The 20,329-nt window shown below is 40.2% G+C and overlaps 1 protein-coding gene across 7 annotated transcripts in view; it reads left to right on the top strand.

Moving 5' to 3' along the window:
• Nucleotides 1-20,329, top strand: part of LOC143024178 (reticulocalbin-2-like) — a 238,176-nt gene that overhangs the window by 165,828 nt on the left and 52,019 nt on the right. The window contains exon 6 of one of the 7 annotated variants that reach the window (XM_076183018.1): nucleotides 18,736-18,896. The exons of the other annotated variants lie outside the window; for them this stretch is intronic. Within the exon in view, the coding sequence (XP_076039133.1) occupies nucleotides 18,736-18,881 (146 nt within the window). The 3' untranslated portion in view covers nucleotides 18,882-18,896. Of the gene's footprint in view, nucleotides 1-18,735; nucleotides 18,897-20,329 lie in introns of those variants that run through there. 7 annotated transcript variants of the gene reach the window in all.

Below are 20,329 nucleotides of genomic sequence, written 5' to 3'. Positions count from 1 at the left end.
TGATGTCCAGTTTTGATAGGTGTTCTGATATTTATTTTTGTGATGTTGTAAACTCACTCATGTGGGGAGATTGCTTGTTATTATCTATGTCCCAATTTTGTATTTTCTCTCTGGTGAAGACAGATTTAAAGTGGTTGTTCATGACTTCAGCCATCTCTAATTCTTCTGTGTATTCGATATTTCCTTAGCATAGTTTCACCATTTCCTGTTTGGTTTTAAATTTACCATTCACATACTGATAGAATAGTTTGGGTTGATCTTTGCATTTATCTATAATATCCTTCTCATGGTTCCTTTTTTCCCCTCTTCTCACATTAACATACTCATTTCTATAGTTTATATAAATTTGCTATTTGCTTTGTTTTTTGTCTTTTCTCCACCTTTTCCAAGCTTTGTCCCTTCTGTCTTTTGCCTCACTGCATCTTTTGTTGAACCAACATTTAATGTACTCCCTCTCTCGCTTTTGTCTTGGTACATGCCTGTTCACCCCTTCATTGTAATTTTCCATCAATATATTCCTTTTCTCTTCCACTGTTGTCTCTTCCATATAGAATTTTTCCCAGTTTGCATTCCGGAAGAATAGTTTTGCAAAGTCTGTTTTGTTGTACATCAATCTTCCTTTCCTATGCTTTTCATTTCTCTCCATGTCTATTTCTTCCTTTAGTACAGTTTTGATGAGTATATGGTCACTCTTTCCAAATGGTGTCTTGTAATGGATTTTGTCCACAATTTCAGGTTCTGTTGTAAATATTAAATCTAGTTTCGATGGCTCTTCATTGTTTCTGTACCTGGTGTTTTCACTGACCCATTGGGTCATTGTGCATTCCATGGTCATGTCTAGCAGTACATTGCCCCACAAGTCATCTCCTCCTCGCACTGTCATGTTATCCCAACAAATTTCTTTGCAATTGAAGTCCCCCATAATTACCAGATTACCCCTACCCATTAGTATTTCGTTTAGTGATTTCCTTGTGTCTTCTAGCATTTTTGTATGTTTGTTCTCTTTCCAAGTGTTCGTTTTTGGGGGCACATAGGTCACCATAAACTTTCTACTTTTCATATTCTTGCCTTCGACTTTTATCATGATCAGTTCAACATTACCTTTACCCTCTGCAATTTTTGTCACAAGTTTTTCTTGGCCAAGAACATGATTCCTCCTCCCTGTTCCTTGTCCCTGTTTTTTATCCAGTAATTATATACTCCGTCTGGAGTATTGGCTGCTTGTTATTGTGGCAAAGTAGCATGCAGTTGATACTTTAGGGTCTATATGGCGTGCCCCTATGGACCAGAGCCACACATCATTTTGTCTATGATAGAGGAAAACTCTGTTCATAGAGAAATGATGACACTTTTATACTACGACTGTCCCTCTGTTATGCTGTCCTCCAACCCCTTGTTGCTATCCTGTACCATTTCTCTGAGTATTCTTTTTCTGTGATGGAATTCCCTGTGGTGGGGGAAAAGAATACTGCCACCAAGTATTCCCACTTGGATTGTAAGAGGCGAGAAGAAAGGGACGGGGATTGGGACTAGGCATCCTTCTCCTTGAAGCCCCAAAGGGGATATTCCTAAAAGAAAAAGAGAAGGCATAAGAGGGTCTGGAAGTTCTCGGACCAGCACCCTAAGGTTTGGGTCTTTTAATGTGCGTGGATGTGGTACAGATGAGAGTAAAAGGGAAGAGATAGGTTGTACGTTTGTGAGAAGAAAGATGGATGTGTTGGCTTTGAGTGAAACTAAGTTGAAAGGGAAGGGTGAGTGTAAGTTTGGGAGTGTAAGTGGGAGGATATCAGGAGTGAAGAGAGGGCAAGGGAGGGAAGGGGTGGCTATTCTAGTAAGTGAAGAGATAGGTAAACGTCTAGTGGAGTGGAAGGAGGTTTCCTCAAGGATAATGTGGATAAAGGTGAAACTGGGGAAGGAGATGTGGGTCTTTGTAAGTGCATATGGGCCTGGCAGTGAGAAGAGTGTAGAAGAAAGGGAGGCCTTTTGGTTAGATCTAAATGAGTGCATAGAGGATTGAGGAAGAAATGTCAATGTAATAGTACTGGGAGACCTTAATGCTAGGGTAGGAAATGGTCCAATCGATGGAGTGGTTGGGAAATGTGGAGTTCCAGGAAAGAATCGTAGTGGAGAGTTGATGGTGGAAATGTGTCTAGAAAGAGAGTTGATGATAGCAAATACAGTGTTTCGGAAGAAAGTCAAGCATAAGTACACATGGGAGAGGGTGGTGGATGGAAGGGTGGTAGATAGAGTGCTAATGGATTATGTAGTGGTAAATAGGATTATGATAGGAAGAGTTAAGGATGTACATGTGCTAAGGGGAGAGGGTGGGGGAATATCAGATAATTTTTTGGTGGAAGGTAAGTTGAGAATGGAGGATAGATGGAGAAAGAGGAGAGGGACAAAAGGTAGGGAGGTTCTTAGAGTGAACTCTTTGAATGAAAAGGAGAAGGAGTATGGAAAGAAGCTGAAGGAGGAGTGGGAGGGAGTAAAGGGTAGATTAGAGCTAGGTGTGGAGGAGGAATTGGGATGGTTCAAGGAGGGAGTCATAAAGTGTGCAAGGATGGTGTGTGGAACAAGAAGGATAGGGGGAAATAGAAGAAAGGGTAGTGAATGGTGGGATGAGGAAACAAAGAAGGTTGTAGAAGAGAAGAAGCGAGCTTACACAGATTGGTTACAAAATAGGATGAGAGAGTCATATGAGAGGAACAAAGAAAAGAAAAGAGAAGTAAAGCAAAAGGTAAAGGTTGCAAAGAGGAGAGCAGATGTGAAATGGGGTAAGAGTTTGACAGAAAATTTTGAAAGTAATAAAAAGATGTTTTGGAAAGAAATTAAGAGGAAGAGGAGGCGAATCAAGTAGAGAAGAAAGGGTAAAAGGTGCAGATGGAGAGATGATAATGGAAGAGAAGGCAATAAGGGGAAGATGGGCAGAATATTTTAGGGAGTTGCTAAATGTGAAGGAGGATAGGGAAGGAAATATAGCTGCAGTGGGAAATGCGAAGGCACCTGGTCTGGATGGATGCCATGTGGAATGTCTGAAAAAGGGAGGTACAGTGATGGTGGACTGGTTGGTGAGGTTATTTAATGTTTGCTGGAGAGAGGGTAGAGTGCCGGAGGACTGGAGGAGTGCCTGTATAGTTCCTCTTTACAAGGGAAAAGGGGACAAGTGTGAATGTAGTAGTTGGGAAGGCTTATGGGAGGATCTTGATTGAGAGGATTAGGAGAGGAACAGAAGGAGTAATTGGTGAGGAACAGTGTGGATTTAGGACAGGTAGAGATTGTGTAGATCAGATCTTTGTGGTAAGACAGATATGTGAGAAAGCTATAGGAAAGGGGAAGGATGTTTTTTGGGCTTTTATGGATCTGGAAAATGCTTATGATAGGGTAGACAGGAAGACACTGTGGGAGGTTATGCAGATATACGGGATAGGAGGAAAGCTTCTAGGAGCTGTCAAGAGTTTTTATGAGAGTAGTAGAGCTTGTGTCAGGATTAGAAATGGAGAGAGTGAGTGGTTTGAGGTAAAGGTGGGACTTCATCAAGGATGCGTTATGTCGCCCTGGCTGTTCAACTTATACATGGATGGGGTGGTGCGAGAGGTAAATGCAAAGGTAGTGGGCAAGGGATTGGAGATGGTTAGAAAATGGAGAAAAGTGGGAGGTGAGCCAGCTGTTGTTTGCAGACGACACTGTGCTTGTGGCAGGATCGGAGGAGGGATTGAGGAAGTTGGTGGCAGAGTTTGGGAGAGTATGTGATAGAAGAAAGCTAAAGATAAATGTGGGTAAAAGTAAGGTGATGAGATGTACAAGGGGTGAAAGTGGCAGTAGACTGGAAGTGAGCATTAAGGGAGAGCGACTGGAGGAAGTGGATAGTTTTAGATACTTGGGTGCAAATGTGGCAAGGAAAGGTGAAGTGAAAGTGGAGGTAGAATGTAGATTGAGAGAAGCGAGTAAATGCCTTGGTGGATTAAAGAGTGTAATGAGGAATAGACATTTGGGAATGGATGCTAAGAGGAGACACTATGAAGGAGTGATTGTGCCAACAGCACTGTATGGGGCAGAATCATGGAACATAAGAGAAGAAGAGAGAAGGAGTTTGAATGTGTTTGAGATGAGGTGTCTGAGAAGTATGATGGGGGTTACTAGGCTAGATAGAGTGAGAAATGAGGAGGTGAGGAGGAGAACAGGGGTGGAAAGGGAGCTGGGAGATAGGGTTGATGAAAGAGTATTAGGAAGGTTTGGACACATGGAAAGAATGAGTGAAGAAAGATTAATAAAAGAGGTGTGGAAGGCAGATGTGGAGGGAGTGAACATGAGGGGACATCCTAGGATGAGGTGGATGGATGGGGTGAAGGGGGCTTTGGGGAAGAGGGGAATGTCTGTTGAGGAAGGACGGGAGAGGACAGAAGACAGGGATGAATGGAGAATGGTTGTATATGGATGATGTGATTGCATGAGGTGGAATGGGGGGTGAGGTAGTATGTGTGTGCAAAATTTGACGCAGCCCGAAGGAATTTCTCCCCGTCCTCTCCTTTTATGCAATGGGGGGACGGAGAGGGGGGGTCGCTAATTTAATGAAGCGGCCTTGCTGTGGATGCGCTGTGTCTTGCGACACTGGTTCTGACCCAGGGCAGTGGACAAGGTGCAGGGATGACCCGTCATTCAGGAGGTGCTCAGAGAAGAGGGAGGGTGGAGGGGTGTGGATTGTACTCAGGGATGGCATGGGTGGGAATGATTGTATGCCTTTTTCTTTTTGGCTACCCCCCTTGTAAGGGGGAAAAAGCCTTGGTATATGTATGTAATTATATAGACCTTGTCCAATATCGATGGATGGTATTTCACCTCTTAGTTTAGTCTCTACGATTCCCATTATGTCTGGTTTTTCTTCTAACAGGTAATCATCGAGTTCGTTCAGACCTGAAATTAATCCGTCAATGTTAGTATAGGCCACTTTTCATTTTCTTCCTCCATTGTTTTTCTGTCCTTGGTTATTTCGTTTTGATGTGCCATTGTCTCAATCTCATGTCAATTACTCTCCAATGGAATTCTTTGCTTTCTGTCTCCATTCTCATCAATTTTTTTTTCTTTGCTTCTTCTCTTAGTGACTTTTCTTTTTCTAATTCCTCAGTATTCATTTCTCTTTTTATCCATGTCTTATTGTACTTTTCACTCCTTGCCAAGTTGCCTACTTTTTCAAATATGTCTTCTACTACCATCTGTGACCTTAATTTTATCTTTAGAGGTCGATTTCTATCCTTAGAATAGCGACCGATTCTATATGTCTCTTCCAGGTCTTTGCCTGCATCTCGGTCTCCCCCCTTAATTTCATTTAGGATTTCTACTGCTGTCTCTTTTTCTTCTTTTTCTCTCATGTAGCTCGCCAATCCCTGTTTTTCTTTTAGTCCATATACCGCAATACATTTTTTCCTATCTACTGTATCCCTGACCCAATTAGCTTTTTTATTAATCACTTGGATGATTGTGTCTTTTGCATTATCCTGCATTTGCTGCTTGACTATTTCTTTGAAAGCAATTTCCTTATTTTCAATGTTTTCCTTCCACTTCTTAATATTCTGAATACTTTCCTCACCTAGGTTCTCTTCGATTTTTTGTGTCAATTCTTGTAATTAATTGTTCACCTCTTTCTTTAAATTTTCGCTATTGTTATTATCATTAGTTTTCTTTTTTTCGTTATCATTCTTCAGCTCATTTATATCCCTTTTCATTTCTTTAATCTCGTTTGTAAGATCAAAGTTGGTTTTTCTTAGGTCAGAAATTTCTTGATTAACATGTGCTAAGCAATCTATTAATCCAATGACATAATTTCTTAAGTCCATAATTTCATTCTCCCACCGAATCTTATTTCTGCTCATATCTCTCTCTATCTCTAATAATTGACTTAAGTTCCTGCTTTCATACTTACTAAATCCTGGGAAATCTTTGTCACTATTACACGTGTTTGAGTAGCGTTTGTTTACCTCGCGGTTCAATAGACTGACGCCAGATGGCTCTGGGTATTTTCATTTAGGAGCTTTTTCATTTTATGCATTATTCCTAATGTTTTTGATAGCTTTGCTATCACATGATTAATATGATATTTCCAGTGAAGTTGGTCGTCTAGATACACACCTAAGAATTTACTGACAGATGCATTTTCAATAATTTCATTGTTTATTTTGATAGGGTTCTTACTTGCATTATTATTGTAAAAAAGTAAATAGTTTTAGATACATTTAAGGAAAGCTTATTGGCTGAAAATCAGTTATATAGCTGATGTAATTCTTCATTGATTGTCTTTATCAATTGTTTGGAATTTGTATCGGAGCAAAGAATGGTAGTATCGTTGGCGAACAGTATGAACTTCAGTTGTATACATTAATAATGTCATTTATGTATAATAAAAACAGTTTAGGTCCTAACACTGATCCTTGTGGTACCCCACATGTTACCAGTAATTCTCGTGACTTTTCTTCCCCAATGACTACGTATTGTCTCCTGTCAATTAGATAACTTTTAACCAGTCTTAATCCAGTGTTTGGCCTTTCGTATTAGAATCTCGTGATTTACTTTATCAAACACCTTTCTAAGTTCAATAAAGATTCCAGCTTTTTTTCTTTTGTTCGATATTGTTAGTTATTTCTTCAATTAATTCCATTACTGCTGATGACATTGAAAGATTTCTTTGAAATCCATACTGACTATGGTAAAGGACATAATCTTTATTTAGGAATGAGTCTAGGCGAGTTGTAAATATTTTCTCCAGCAGTTTAGAAAACTGTGATAATGAAATTGGTCTATAGTTGTAATAGCTAGATTTGTTGCCTGATTTAGATATCGGAATCACAGTACTACCTCTCATTAACGGACATTAATTAGCTGTGTTTGTGGTGTTTTCGCTGTGTTTTTGGTGCTGTTTAGTGCTGTGCAACCACTGCCACCCAAAAACCACTCCAAATCAACGGATTATTCACATCAACGGACACCATTACCCCCCTTTTAGTCTGTTAATGAGGGGTAGTACTGTACTTTTGCTGTTTTCATAGCATCTGGGAATAATCCTTGCTCAAATGATTTATTGCATATTGCTAAAAAATTATTTTTTATGTTTGGCATTATTTGCTTTACAAGGCTCATTGATTCCTATATAATCAAGTGATTTCTTGCTTTGCATTGATTTAATGGTATTCATAAGCTCGTCTTTAGTGACGGGTTTTAAAAGCATAGTGTTACTGATTTGTTGTTTCATAAAAGTCTCATAAGTTTGATTAGTTTTTATTTGTTTCGCAAGGTTAGGTCCCACATGGGAGAGGAAATCATTAAATTCATTTGCTACATCTTTTTTTGTTTTGCCTTTTTTAATAAGGTCTTTGTATTCATCAGGATTTTTACTTTTTGGCATAGCTACATTGTTTTCCACTTCCCATGTCTTTTTTCTATTACCTTTATAATTTTGTAACAGAGTATCATAGTGTTTTTCTCACAGTTGCGTAGGATTGTTGTCAGTTTGTTTTTGTATAATTTGTATTTGGTTTCGTCAGTTGTGGACTTACTTTTAATGAATTTCTTGTAGAGTTGATTTTTCTTTTGGCATGCATTTTTGAGGCTGTTAGTAAACCAAGGATTTGAATTTTTATTGTTTGATTTTATTTCCACTTCTCTCTCTGGGCAACATTTGTTGAAATTACTCATAACAATGCTACAAATTCGTTGTATGATTGGCATTTTCTGACTTGTAAACCAGATTCCAGTTTTCTTCTTTCAAGTACTGTTTTAATTTTGCAATACTTTGTCATCTATTTTATGCTTTATTATAATTTCTGTTTTTGATTTGTGATGGATTTCTATTGGGTTAATTGAGAATATAGGCAGGTGAACTCTTATATCACTTAATAGAATACCACTATAATTCTCAGAACTTATAATGTTGGTGAAAATGTTATCTATTAATGTCTCACTGGTATTTGTTATTCAGGTTGGTTTATTAATAAAGGAAACAAACTTAATGGAAAAAATCATATCAGTAAAGTGCCTGGTTTGTTTGTGTGTTTCATACGTAAGTAAATCATTATTAAAGTCACCACATAAATATAGGTTCTTATTTTTTAGGGTGATTAAGATTTCTTCAAGCATATTAGTAAACTCATTAATATTAGTGCCTGGCTTTCTGTAAATACTTGTTATGATGGTGTTTCTTTTTGTTTGACTGTTAATCTCAATGGATACATACATATACCAAGGCTTTTTCCCCCTTTCAAGGGAGGTAGCCAAAAAGGGAAAGGCATAAAAACATTCCCACCCATTTCATCCCTATATACACTCCACACCCCTCCCACCCTCCCTCTCATCTGAGCACCTCCTGGATACGCAATCAAATAAGTTTTCATATGAATTAGAGGATTGAATTAAGAATTTGCATGACAGGGTGTTTTTGACGTATAAAGAGATTCCACCGCCTTTGTGGAGCTGACGATTAACACTGTATAGAGCATAATTTGGTAAGAAAATTAACTCGACACCTGGGGTCAATCCATGTCTCATTTATCACTGACATCAAAACTTTTATTGAGTAACTTGAGATAACAATCAATTTTCTGGTAATTGGCATTGAGGCTCCTGACATTAAAGTGAATCAAAGCAAAACCATTAATCTCATGAAACTCAGTGTCAAATTGTGTATCACAGTAGTAATTGCAGTCTTTTGTTAGCTTTGAGTAAAAATTTAGTTCAGGATCAATTGGGGTGTTACTGTGATTAAATATTGTAAATTCTTTGTTATTTTGTCTATATCTTTGTACTTACTAATAGTGGTGTATACATCTGGGTCTTTTGTTGCATATGTTAAAGAATACAGTATTTCAATTTCTGTGTTGGACAATGTATGAAAGGGAAATATTTTTGAACAATCTGAGCAGAACATAAGAATGGATACAAAGTTAAGGATGGGTCAATTTTCAGTTCCGGTAAGGGTTGGTTTGACCGTTTTAAAGCCTGAGCAGCCCTACACAACATCAAGATGACTGGTGAGGCAGCAAGTTCTGATGAGCCTGCCACTGCAGCATTCATACCAACACTGAAAAAACACATTGAAGAGTGTGGCTACAGTACCAAACAGGTGATAAACTGTTATGAGACAGGCCTGTATTGTAAGAAAATGTCATCCAGAACCTTTATTGCTAAGGAGGAGAAAATAACACCAGGATTTAAATCCTCCAATGACAACCTTAGTGCTGGGTGGTAATGCAGCTGGGGACCTGAAGCTGAAGCCTTTACTGATCTACCACTGTGAAAACCCAAGGGGACTCAAGGGCATTGTAAAAGAATATCTTCCAGCGATAGATACAACAAGAAGGCCTGGTCCTGGAGCTGCAACGTCTACGTCGTGGGACCACCCCCCAACCCCAAGAGTTGGGGGCCAATCAGCAGCAACCACCCCTGGCCATCAGCTCTACGCAGATGGCACCGATCCCCAAGGAGGAGCTACGCCTACCTGGGGGAGTACCACAATCCTTTTTTTCCAACACACAATGTTACGTTTTTTCTGCACTGAGGGGTCATTTTCCGGCGATCACCCCTCTTCTTCTACTTTTAGCCGGAGATGTAGAGAGCAATCCTGGGCCCACCACAAAATACACATGCCCAACATGCTCTAAACCCATTACTTCGAGCAGACAGACAAAGGGCTCACTTCAGTGCAATATGTGCAAAAACCGGGCCCACCTCACTTGTACAACACTTGCTGACACAAACCAATACACAAACACTTGGACATGTTCTACCTGCCCTCCAGTAACCCCAATCCCACCTCCCCAACCACAGCCAACACCCTTACCCACTCCCAATTTCCCTTTGCCCTTACCCCCGATTAGTACTCCCCTTCCTTTGTCCCCGATCTCTCCTTTCCCCCCCTCTGACCCAGATCCTACACCTTCCCCACTACCACCCCAACCTCAACCCCAAACGGCAACATACAACACATACAAAACACACAACATCAACATATTACAACACAACATTGACGGTATTAACACTAAAAAACATGAACTTGAACACTTTCTTAAACAACACAACATACACATTGCAATTTTACAAGAAACAAAATTAAGACACTCACACAAAACACCATCATTTCATAATTACACCACCATCAGACAAGACCGGACTGACGGCAATGGCGGTGGACTCATCACCCTGATCCACCATTCCATCTGTTTTGTGGACACAAGTGCCACAACCAAAATTCTCCTCCCTACCACAGATAACACAACAGAAACCCAATCCATTCGTATCCGCACAGGCAACAATTCAACACTAACAATAGTTAACATGTACATTCCCCCCCAATCATCCCCCACAGTTCCAAACCCCTTCAGACCTCAACTCAGCCAACTAACCTCAATCCCCAACCTGATCATGGGTGGTGACTTCAACGCCAAGTCGTCTGCCTGGTTTGTCGACAACCCTGACACAGACAGAGGGCTTGATATACAGACTCAATTCGACTCATTGACTATCATGAACAACACGCATAATCATACACATATCCCATACCAAGCCCTCTACACTCCCTCCTCTCCTGATATCACCTTTTGCTCCCCCTGCCTAACCCCAACAACATCATGGAGAGTGGTCGGAGCCCTTGGCTCTGACCACCTTCCAATCATCATCACCACCAAAACAAGATGCACCCCAGCTGGCCACAGACACACTTACACCAATTACAAGAGAGCTAACTGGGAAGCCTTTACTGAAGAGACAGAACAACATTTTGAAACACTTAACAGTACACCAATCACAAACATAAACAATGCTGTGCACGCTTTTAATACAATCATACAAAACGCAGACAAGAGATACATCCCTAGAGGCAACAGAAAATCACACAACCCCAACTTCACACCAGAAATCCAAGGCCTCATCAGACAACGTGACACACTTAAACACGATACCCCCACACCTATCCCTCAAAACATAGCAGACCAAATACAAACACTAAACACTGTGGTTGCCAATAAAATACATGAACAAAAAACACAAAATTGGCAAAACTTTATCAATACACTTGATCACAAAACAAACACCAGCAAATTGTACAAAGCACTCAACAGCATCACACTATCCAACACTAACACTACACGCTCTCATGCAGCAATAATCACAACAACAGATAATCTACCCTCAAACAGACAACAAGCAAACGCACTCATACGTCATTTTGCACAGACAAGCCATCTCACTTCTCACCCTGACGACCGACGCACCATTCGACGTAAGAAAGACTTCCCCACAGACTCAGACTATACACCCTTCATAGACAGTCAGACAAAACTCATAATGCATAATCTCAAGCACTCATCTGCCTGTGGCCCTGATAACATAAGCAACATCCACCTAAAACACATTGGACCACAAGGTATACACGCACTCACAAACATTGCAAACTACAGCTATTCACACAACACTATACCCGACATCTGGAAGCATGGTAAAATAATCACCATTCCAAAACCGAACAAAGACCCAACAATCCCAACATCGCACCGCCCAATCACACTTCTCTGCACCCCCTCTAAAGTCATTGAACGCCTAATACTTAAACTTGTCACACCATATATTCCCCTTGCTGACTCACAACACGGTTTTAGGCCACTACACTCCACAAACACTCTTCTAACAAACCTCACACAAAGAATTTTTGATGGCATCAATTCAGATAGGCCCCACCACAGAACACTTCTTATAACATTGGACATTAGTAAAGCTTTTGATGCTATCCCCCGCCACAACCTAACAAATAAAATATATAACACAGACATGCACAATAACACCAAAAGATGGCTGGCCAATTATCTGGCAGGCAGGAATGCTCATGTGTCATATAATGGCCAATCATCGCACATCAGAAACATTAAGAACGGAGTACCACAGGGCTCAGTTCTATCCCCCACATTATTTAATCTATACATGCATGACTTACCCACGCCAGACACCTCAGAAATACAAATCTCTTCCTACGCAGACGACATAACAATCACATGCACACATCGTAACACAGACAAAGCTGCAGAAATAATCCAGCCTTACCTTGACACACTCAACACATGGTTCATCACAAACAGACTCAAAATAGCTCCAACCAAATCTACAGCAACACTTCTCACCAACTGGACAAAAGAACACAAATACATACCTCATCTCTACATCAACAACACTCTAATACCACACACAAACACACCGAAAATTCTTGGTGTAACATACGATACATCCATGTCTTTCAAACAACACCTCACAAACATAAAAAACAAATGCACACCTAGACTTAACGCACTTAAGTCAATCACTGGAACAACATTTGGACAAAACAAAGAAACTAATATAACAATATACAAACAATGCATACGCTCAGTGATGAATTATGCGAGTCCTGCATGGGCTCCTAATCTCAGTGAGACACACCACAACACCCTTCAAATCATACAAAACAAAGCCCTAAAAACAATTACAGGCTGCACAAATACATCACCTACAGACCATTTACACCATGAAACAAAAGTCCTCAAAGTCAAGGACCACCTCGACATGAGAGGCACACAAACACTTGCTGCAGCCACCACAAACACATCACACCCGCTACACTACACAGCAGAACACCCACACACACCAAGAAACATTAAAACTACACCCAAAGACCTTTATTACACACAGATACTCTCTTCTCTTCCTCCACAACCACCAAATACCAGCCTCCGGAAACATATTCATAATCATATCACTCACCGCTCCATTAACACACTGAAAGACAACACACTGCTGCATGCCAGACCCCCTGATATCCACCCTTCTGAATCCTCTCTCCCACGAAAGGACAGAGTCCACTTGGCCAGACTGCGATGCGGTCACCACCCAGCACTTCTAAGCTACCAGAAGAGGCTGGACGACCGTGTTGTGAACAGCTGCCCAGGATGTAACACTTCACCCCATACCATACAACACATAATGGAAGACTGCATTATACACAATCATGCACGCAAACAACACAACATACACTCTATAAAGGATTTGTGGGAAAACCCAGTTTCGGCTGTGGCCTTCCTTGGGGAGACGGGACTGCTCGGACAGACAGTCTAGGGAACGACAACAACAACAACAACAACAACAACAACAACAACAAGAAGGCCTGGATGACATCTATGAACCAGCATTATTTACCTAGTTGTATTTTATGGGAAGGCTCGTGGTGGCCCGACTTTGTATCTTGCAGTGTCTAATTTGCTCTTAACCTCTTAACCTCTTAACCTCTTAACCTCCCTCTGGGGCACATCACACGTCTGGCAGCATTAGCTGCCCGACGTGCTATGTCTCGAAATAATAATCGCATAAAAAATAAAGCCGGTGCTAAATTGTCCGTTCTCTTTCACCCGTGTATTTTGATAACCATAGAAAACTGATGAAGCCAGTTTAGAGAGAATGAAAATTACGTAGGTACAACTACAATAAATATAATCAAGATGGCAACTTCGGCATCAGCGAGTACCTACTTGCTCCTCATGCCGTCTACGTAGGCGGCACCATATGGAAGTGGTTTTTGCACACATTATTGTTTCATCCAGTTTATTCCAAGTGTCCACCATTCTATGTGGTAAACTATTCTTCTTCAGATCTCCTCTATAACTATCTTTTTTTGAGTTTCTTTCCATGTCCCCTTGTGTTTCTCTTGTCCCAATTTGACAAGTCCTCTCTATTGAGTATTTCTGTGCCCTTCATGATTCTATAGATGGTCAGTAGGTCGCCTCTCTTCATTGCTCCAAAATTAGTAACTCCCATTTAGCCAGTTTCTTCATATGACAAGTTTGAAAGTGCTGGAGCCATTTTTGTGGTTGCTCTCTGGATTCTTTCAATTTTTGTTTATATTCTTTTTGGTACTGGGTGACCACAATGTCACTGCATATTCTAGTCTAGGCCTTATCAGTGTGACCAATTTTTTTTTTTTTATAATTTCTTCATCCAGATATGTAAATGCCACTTTTATTGATCTTAGCAAGTTATAGGATTCTCCGACAATTTTGTTTATTTGTTTATCAGAGGACAAGTTGTTTGAGATAATTACTCCCTGATCTTTTTTTAGATCACAGTTTCTTTACCTCCTTAGATTCAATTTTATATTGTCCTGATATTCTATATTTACTTTTTCCGAACTCCATCATGCTAAACTTCTTAATGTTGAAGTCCACTTCCCATTTCTGACTCCACTTCCAAACCTTATTCAGGTCTTCCTGTAGTGATTTGCAATCTGTTTCGGTTTTTACTTTCCACAACAATTTAGTGTCATCTGCAAAGAAGCTCATGTAACATTCCACATCATCATCCATGTCATTCATTATTGGAGCCAATACAGATCCTTGCGGAACTCCACTAATCACCTTCCAACCTGAATATTTTTTTCTGAGTACTACTCTCTTCTTTCTAATCACCTCCTTCCAACCTGAATATTTTTTTCTGAGTACTACTCTCTTCTTTCTAACACTCAGGAAGTCCTCTATCCAGTTTAGCAGGTTGCCTTGTATCCCTCCTATATTTTCCAAGTTTTAAAATAATTTTTTGTGTGGTACCTTGTTGAAAGCTTTTTGTAAGTCCAGGAAAACACAATCAGCCTCTTGTATTATATATATTAGTCTTGAGTAAAAACAGATTAAATTTATGGTACATGATCTTCCCTGTCTGAACCCAAATTGTCTTTGGTTTATTGTTTGGTATATTATTTTCTTCCAGGTGTTTTACCCATCTATTTTTGAAAATTTTCTCACATATTTTGGCTATAGTGCTTGTTAGTGAGACTGGTCTATAATTAGTTGGTTCTTTGTTTCCTCCTAAATATATTGGTACAATGTTGGCATTTTCATTTTTCCAGTCCTTTGGTATTTTTCCTTCTTTAAGTGAGCAAATTATTATGTTATATATTTTGTCCATTAGTTCTATGCATTCTTATAGAATCCATTTTGCAATTCCATCTGGGCCATGTGATTTCCTAACATCAAGGTTTGTTAAATGTTCCATTATTTCTTTTGTATTTACCTAGTTGTATTATATGGGAAGGGGAGCTATGCTCGTGGTGACCCATTTTTGTATCTCGCAAGATCAAGTTTGTTCTTAAATGCTTGTATTGTGTTTGCACACACTATTTCTTCATCCAATTTGTTCCATATATCTATCACTCTGTGTGGGAAGCTGTTCTTTTTCAGGTCTCTTCTGTAGTTATCTTTTTTGAGTTTCATTGTATGTCCTCTTGTTTTTCCTCTGTCCCACTTTAATAGGTCCTTGCTATCAAGGCATTCTTTTCCTTTCATAATTCTGTAGATGGTTACTAGGTCCCCTCATACTCTTCTTTTGTTCCAGGGTTGGCAGTTTCAGTTCGGCCAGTCTTTGTTGTTGTTGTTGTTGTTGTTGTCATTCCCTAGACTGTCTGTCCGAGCAGTCCCGTCTCCCCAAGGAATGCCATAGCCAAAACTGGGTTTTCCCACAAATCCTTTATAGAGTGTATGTTGTGTTGCTTGCATGCATGATTGTGTAAAATGCAGTCTTCCATTATGTGTTGTATGGTATGGGGTGAAGTGTTACATCCTGGGCAGCTGTTCACAATGCGGTCATCCAGCCTCTTCTGGTAGCTTAGAAGTGCTGGGTGGTGGCCACACCGCAGTCTGGCCAGGTGGACTCTGTCCTTTCATGGGAGAGAGGATTCAGAAGGGTGGATATCCTTAGGTCCTGGAGCCACAGCGTCTACGTCGTGGGACCACCCCCCCAACCCCAAGAGTTGGGGGCCAAACGGCGGCAACCAGCCCTGGCCACCGGCTCTACACAGGTGGCACCAATCCCCAAGAGGAGCTACGACTGCCTTGGGGAGTACCACAATCCTTTTTCTCAACATGCCAGTCTTTGTTCATATGTCAGGTTTGAAAATGTTGGGGCCATCTTTGCTGTTGCTCTTTGTATTCTTTCTAATTTTCTTATATTCTTTTTTGTACTGGGTGACCATATCAGTGCTGTATATTCCAGTTTTGGCCTTACCAGTGTTTGTAATATTTTCTTAATCATATCCTTATCCAGGTATTTAAAGGCCACCTTTATTGATCTCAATAAATTGTATGTTTCTCCAACTGTTTTATTTATATGTTCATCTGGCGAAATGTCTTTGGTGATGATTACTCCTAGGTCCCATTCAGAATTTACACTTTCTTTACTTCTTTTCCATTAATTTTATACTGTCCTGATATTCTCTTCTTGCTTTTTCCAAATTCAATTATACTGCACTTCTTGATGTTGAATTCTACCTCCCATCTCTTGCTCCACTGTGATACTTTGTTCAGATCACTCTGTAATGAGTCACAGTCTATTTTGTAGTTTATTCTCTTTAATAATTTTGCGTCATCCACAAAGCACATCATGTAAATTTCAATGCCTTCATCCATGTAATTTACATATATAGCAAACATTATTGGAGCTAGTACTGACCCCTGTGGGACACCACTACTCAATTCTTCCCATTTTGAATATTTGTCTCTGACCACCACTCTCATTTTTCTTCCATGTAGGAAGTCCTCAATCCAATTCAATAATTTTCCATGTATGCCTCCTATTGTTTCCAGTGTATATAGTAATTTTCTGTGTGGTACCTTATCAAATGCCTTTTGAAAGTCCAGGAAGGCACAGTCTACCCAGCCATCTCTTTCTTGCAATATGTCTATCAATCTTGAACAGAAACAAATTAAATTAGTGGTACATGATCTTCCTTGTCTAAATCCAAATTGCCTTGGGTTCAGTATATTATTTTCCTCCAGATATTTTGTCCATCTATCTTTGAAGATTCTCTCACAAATTTTAACTATTGTACTCGTTAGGGACACCAGTCTATAATTTGTTGGGTCTTCCTTATTTCCCCCTTTATATATTGGCACTGTATTGGCACATTTTTCCAGTCTCCTGGTAGATTTCCTTCTTTGAGTGAACATTCAATTATTGTTGTGTTATTATTATTTTGCTCATGGGGGGAGATTGCACTTCACTTTCATCCCAATACTGTACCTTCTCTAGTGAAAACTGTCTTGAAGTGATTATTCATGACTTCAGCCATTTCTTGATCTGTGTATTCTGTATTTCCTTGGCGTAGTTCCACTATTTCCTGTTTATTTTTAAGTTTACGACTCGCATATCTATAGAATAGTTTGGGTTGCTCTTTGAATTTATCTATAATGTCTTTCATAGTTCCTTTTTTCCTCTCTCCACACTTTTACATACACATTTCTATAGTTTATATATATTTGCCATTTTCTAGGTTTTTTATCTTTTCTCCATCTTTTCCAAGCTTTGTCTCTTCTATCTTTTGCATCACTGCATCTTCTGTTGAACCAGTATTTAATGTACACTCTTTGTTCTATCTTGGTACATACCTATTCACTCCTTCATCATAGTTATCCATCAAGATCTCTCATTTCTCTTCCACTTTCATCTCTTCCATGTAGAATTTTTCCCAATTTGTATTTGAAAAAAAAATCTTTAATTTTCCAAAGTCTGTTTTGTTGTACATCAGTCTTCCTTTCCTGTACTTCTCATTTCTCTCCATATATGCTTTTTCTTTTAGTTCATTCTCTAAAAGTTTATGGTCACTCTTTCCAAATGGTGTCTTGTATTAAATTTTATCCACAATTTCAGGTTCTGTTGTAAATATGAAATCCAATCTTGATGGTTCTTCATTACTTTATATGGTGTTTTCATTGACCCACTGTGTCATTGTATATTCCATGGTCATGTCCAGTAATACATTACCCCACAGATCCTCACCGCCTTTCAATGTCATTTCCTCCGAACAATTTTCTTTGCAGTTAAAGTCCCCCATAATTACCATGTTACCACTGCCCATTAGTATCTCATTATGTTGCAAATTATTTGTCCTCTGCACTGTGTGACTATACTGCCAAAGAAAACATTGCCAACCATTTCCTCCTGCTGGTTGACAATGCCCCAAGCCACCCAACAACCATGGAAGATTGGGCAACATAGAGATGATGTTTCTGCCCAAAAACACGACAGCAATCATCCAACCCATGGATCAAGGTGTGACCACCACTTTCAAGGTGTATATTACCAGTGGCACACAATGAATTAGCTGATTAACATGACTGACAGCCCAGACAAACCCACAGTCAAACAATTCTGGGCCAGTTATAATATCAAGAAGGCCATTGACAATGTCATTGCAGCATGGAAGATGACAGAAAAAACAATGAATGGCTGCTGGAAGAAACTGTGGCCCGAGTGTGTCAAACCAGCTTACAATTTCATTGGATTTAGTGGGATGGCACCCTTTCGTAATGACATCGTCAGGCTCTCACGTATGGCTGGCTTCAAGGAGGTGGAAGATGATGTGAATGAATTGCTACAGTCCCATGATAAGCCACTCAGCAATGAAGATCTGATGGAGTTGGAACAAGAATCAGCTCTCCATGGGGATGATGATGCACCCTAGTGAGGCCTTGACACCAAAACGCTTTGTTAAGTGTTCTTTGGTCTAGATGCAATCATGAAAAAAATAGAGGAAAGGGACCCAAACCCAGCATGAAGTGGAATAATTGCCTGTAATGTGAAGCAAGCTTCAAGGTCTACAGAGGTATATTTGAGGCCAAGAAAAAAGAAAAAAGGCAAGACAAACCACCATTTCCAGCTTCTTCAAAGGTGCTACTCCCTCCCACCCAGCCCCCCTCCCTGCATCAGCTGATCCAGATGCCCCTCCACCACCTCTGCAGTCTACGTCTGGGGCTCTTCCATCCACCTCTCCTGCCCAGGATTCATCAAGTCCTACCACTTATGATGATGAGGAGAAGGCTTCCTTGGGATTTTAGTAAGACTAGCCATGAAAGGTATGTGCAGTGTGGGATTGGGTAACTAGTGGCTAGTGGCATTCTACAGAGCCTCTTTTTCTGCTCTTTCTAGTGGATATAGGGCTATTGGGGAAACCACTGTATAAAAAAAACACGTCTATAACACTACCTCTTTGAATGGCATGGAAAAGTATTATATATCTCTCAATACAGGCTAGGCCAAGGGTACTCTCCCCATTAAATTAAACCCTATTGAAACTTAAGTTTGCTATCCGATCGTTTGTTATTCGAGCTGGTTTTCAGGAATGTAACGCATCATATAGTGCAGGAAACCTGTATTATTATTATTATGACCCGTCATCCATGAGCAGCGAGGATGAGAGGGAGAAAAGGGTGGTGAATGGGAGTGGAATGGGTGGGAATGAAGTAGGTGGGAGCGGGTACTTGCCTTTTGACTTTGCTACCTCCCTGGTAATGGGGAGAAAGCCCTTGGCATATAGATTATTATTATTATTATTGTTATTAATTATTATAGAGTGACAGCACTGTATGGAGCAGAAACATGGAACATAAAAGAGGAAAGGAGGAGTTTGAATATGTTTGAGATGAAGTGCCTTAAGTATGATAGGGGTTACTAGGTTGGATGGAGAGAGAAATGAGGAGGTGAAGAGAGCAAGGATGGAAAGGGAGTTGGGAGATACAGTTGATAAAAGAGTATTAGGATGGTTTGGACACATGGAAAATATGAGTGAAGAAAGATTAGTAAAAGAGGTGTTGGAAGGCAGAGGTGGATGGAGTGAACATGAGGAGGCAACCAAAGATGAGATGGATGGATGGGGTAAAAAGGGCATTGGGAAAGAGGAGGATGTCAGTTGAGAAAGGAAGGGAGAAGACAGAAGATAGGGGTGAGTGGAGAATGGTTGTATATGGATAATGCTGCGATGGATGGGAGTGGGTGGCAGATAGGGGGTTAGGGAGTATGTGTGAATAATATTTTTACACAGGATAAAGGGATTTCTCCCTTTTGCTTTTTCTGTATGAGGGGATGGAGAGGGGGGTCACTGATTAAATGAAGCGGCCTTGCTGTGGATGTGCTGTGTTTTGCTGCATTGCTTCTGACCCAGGGAAGTGGGCAAGATACAGGGATGACCCATCATCCAGGAGGAGGCAAGAAAAGAGGGAGGGGTGATGAATGGGAGTGGAGTATGTGGGGATGAAATGGGTGGGAGTGGATTTATGTCTTTGGCTACCTCCCTTGTAAGGGAGGAAAAGCCCTTGGAATATATATGTATGTAATTATTATTATCATCAGCACAATGAAGAGAGGATGAGGTAGAAAAGGGGTGGATATACAAGTAAGTGTAGAGATAGGTAAGTGTACAGTGGAGTGGAAGGAGGTATCTTCAAGGTTAATGTGGATGAAGTTGTAAATGGGAAGGGAGATGTGGGTCTTTAGAAGTGCATATGGG

The sequence above is a fragment of the Oratosquilla oratoria genome, chromosome 3, assembly GCF_046742065.1.
Source record: "Oratosquilla oratoria isolate Oo_2021 chromosome 3, ASM4674206v1, whole genome shotgun sequence".
NCBI classification, from domain to species: Eukaryota; Metazoa; Arthropoda; class Malacostraca; order Stomatopoda; family Squillidae; genus Oratosquilla; species Oratosquilla oratoria.
The sequence above is the reverse complement of the archived record's forward strand: the minus strand, read 5'-3'. Positions and strand labels throughout refer to the sequence as shown.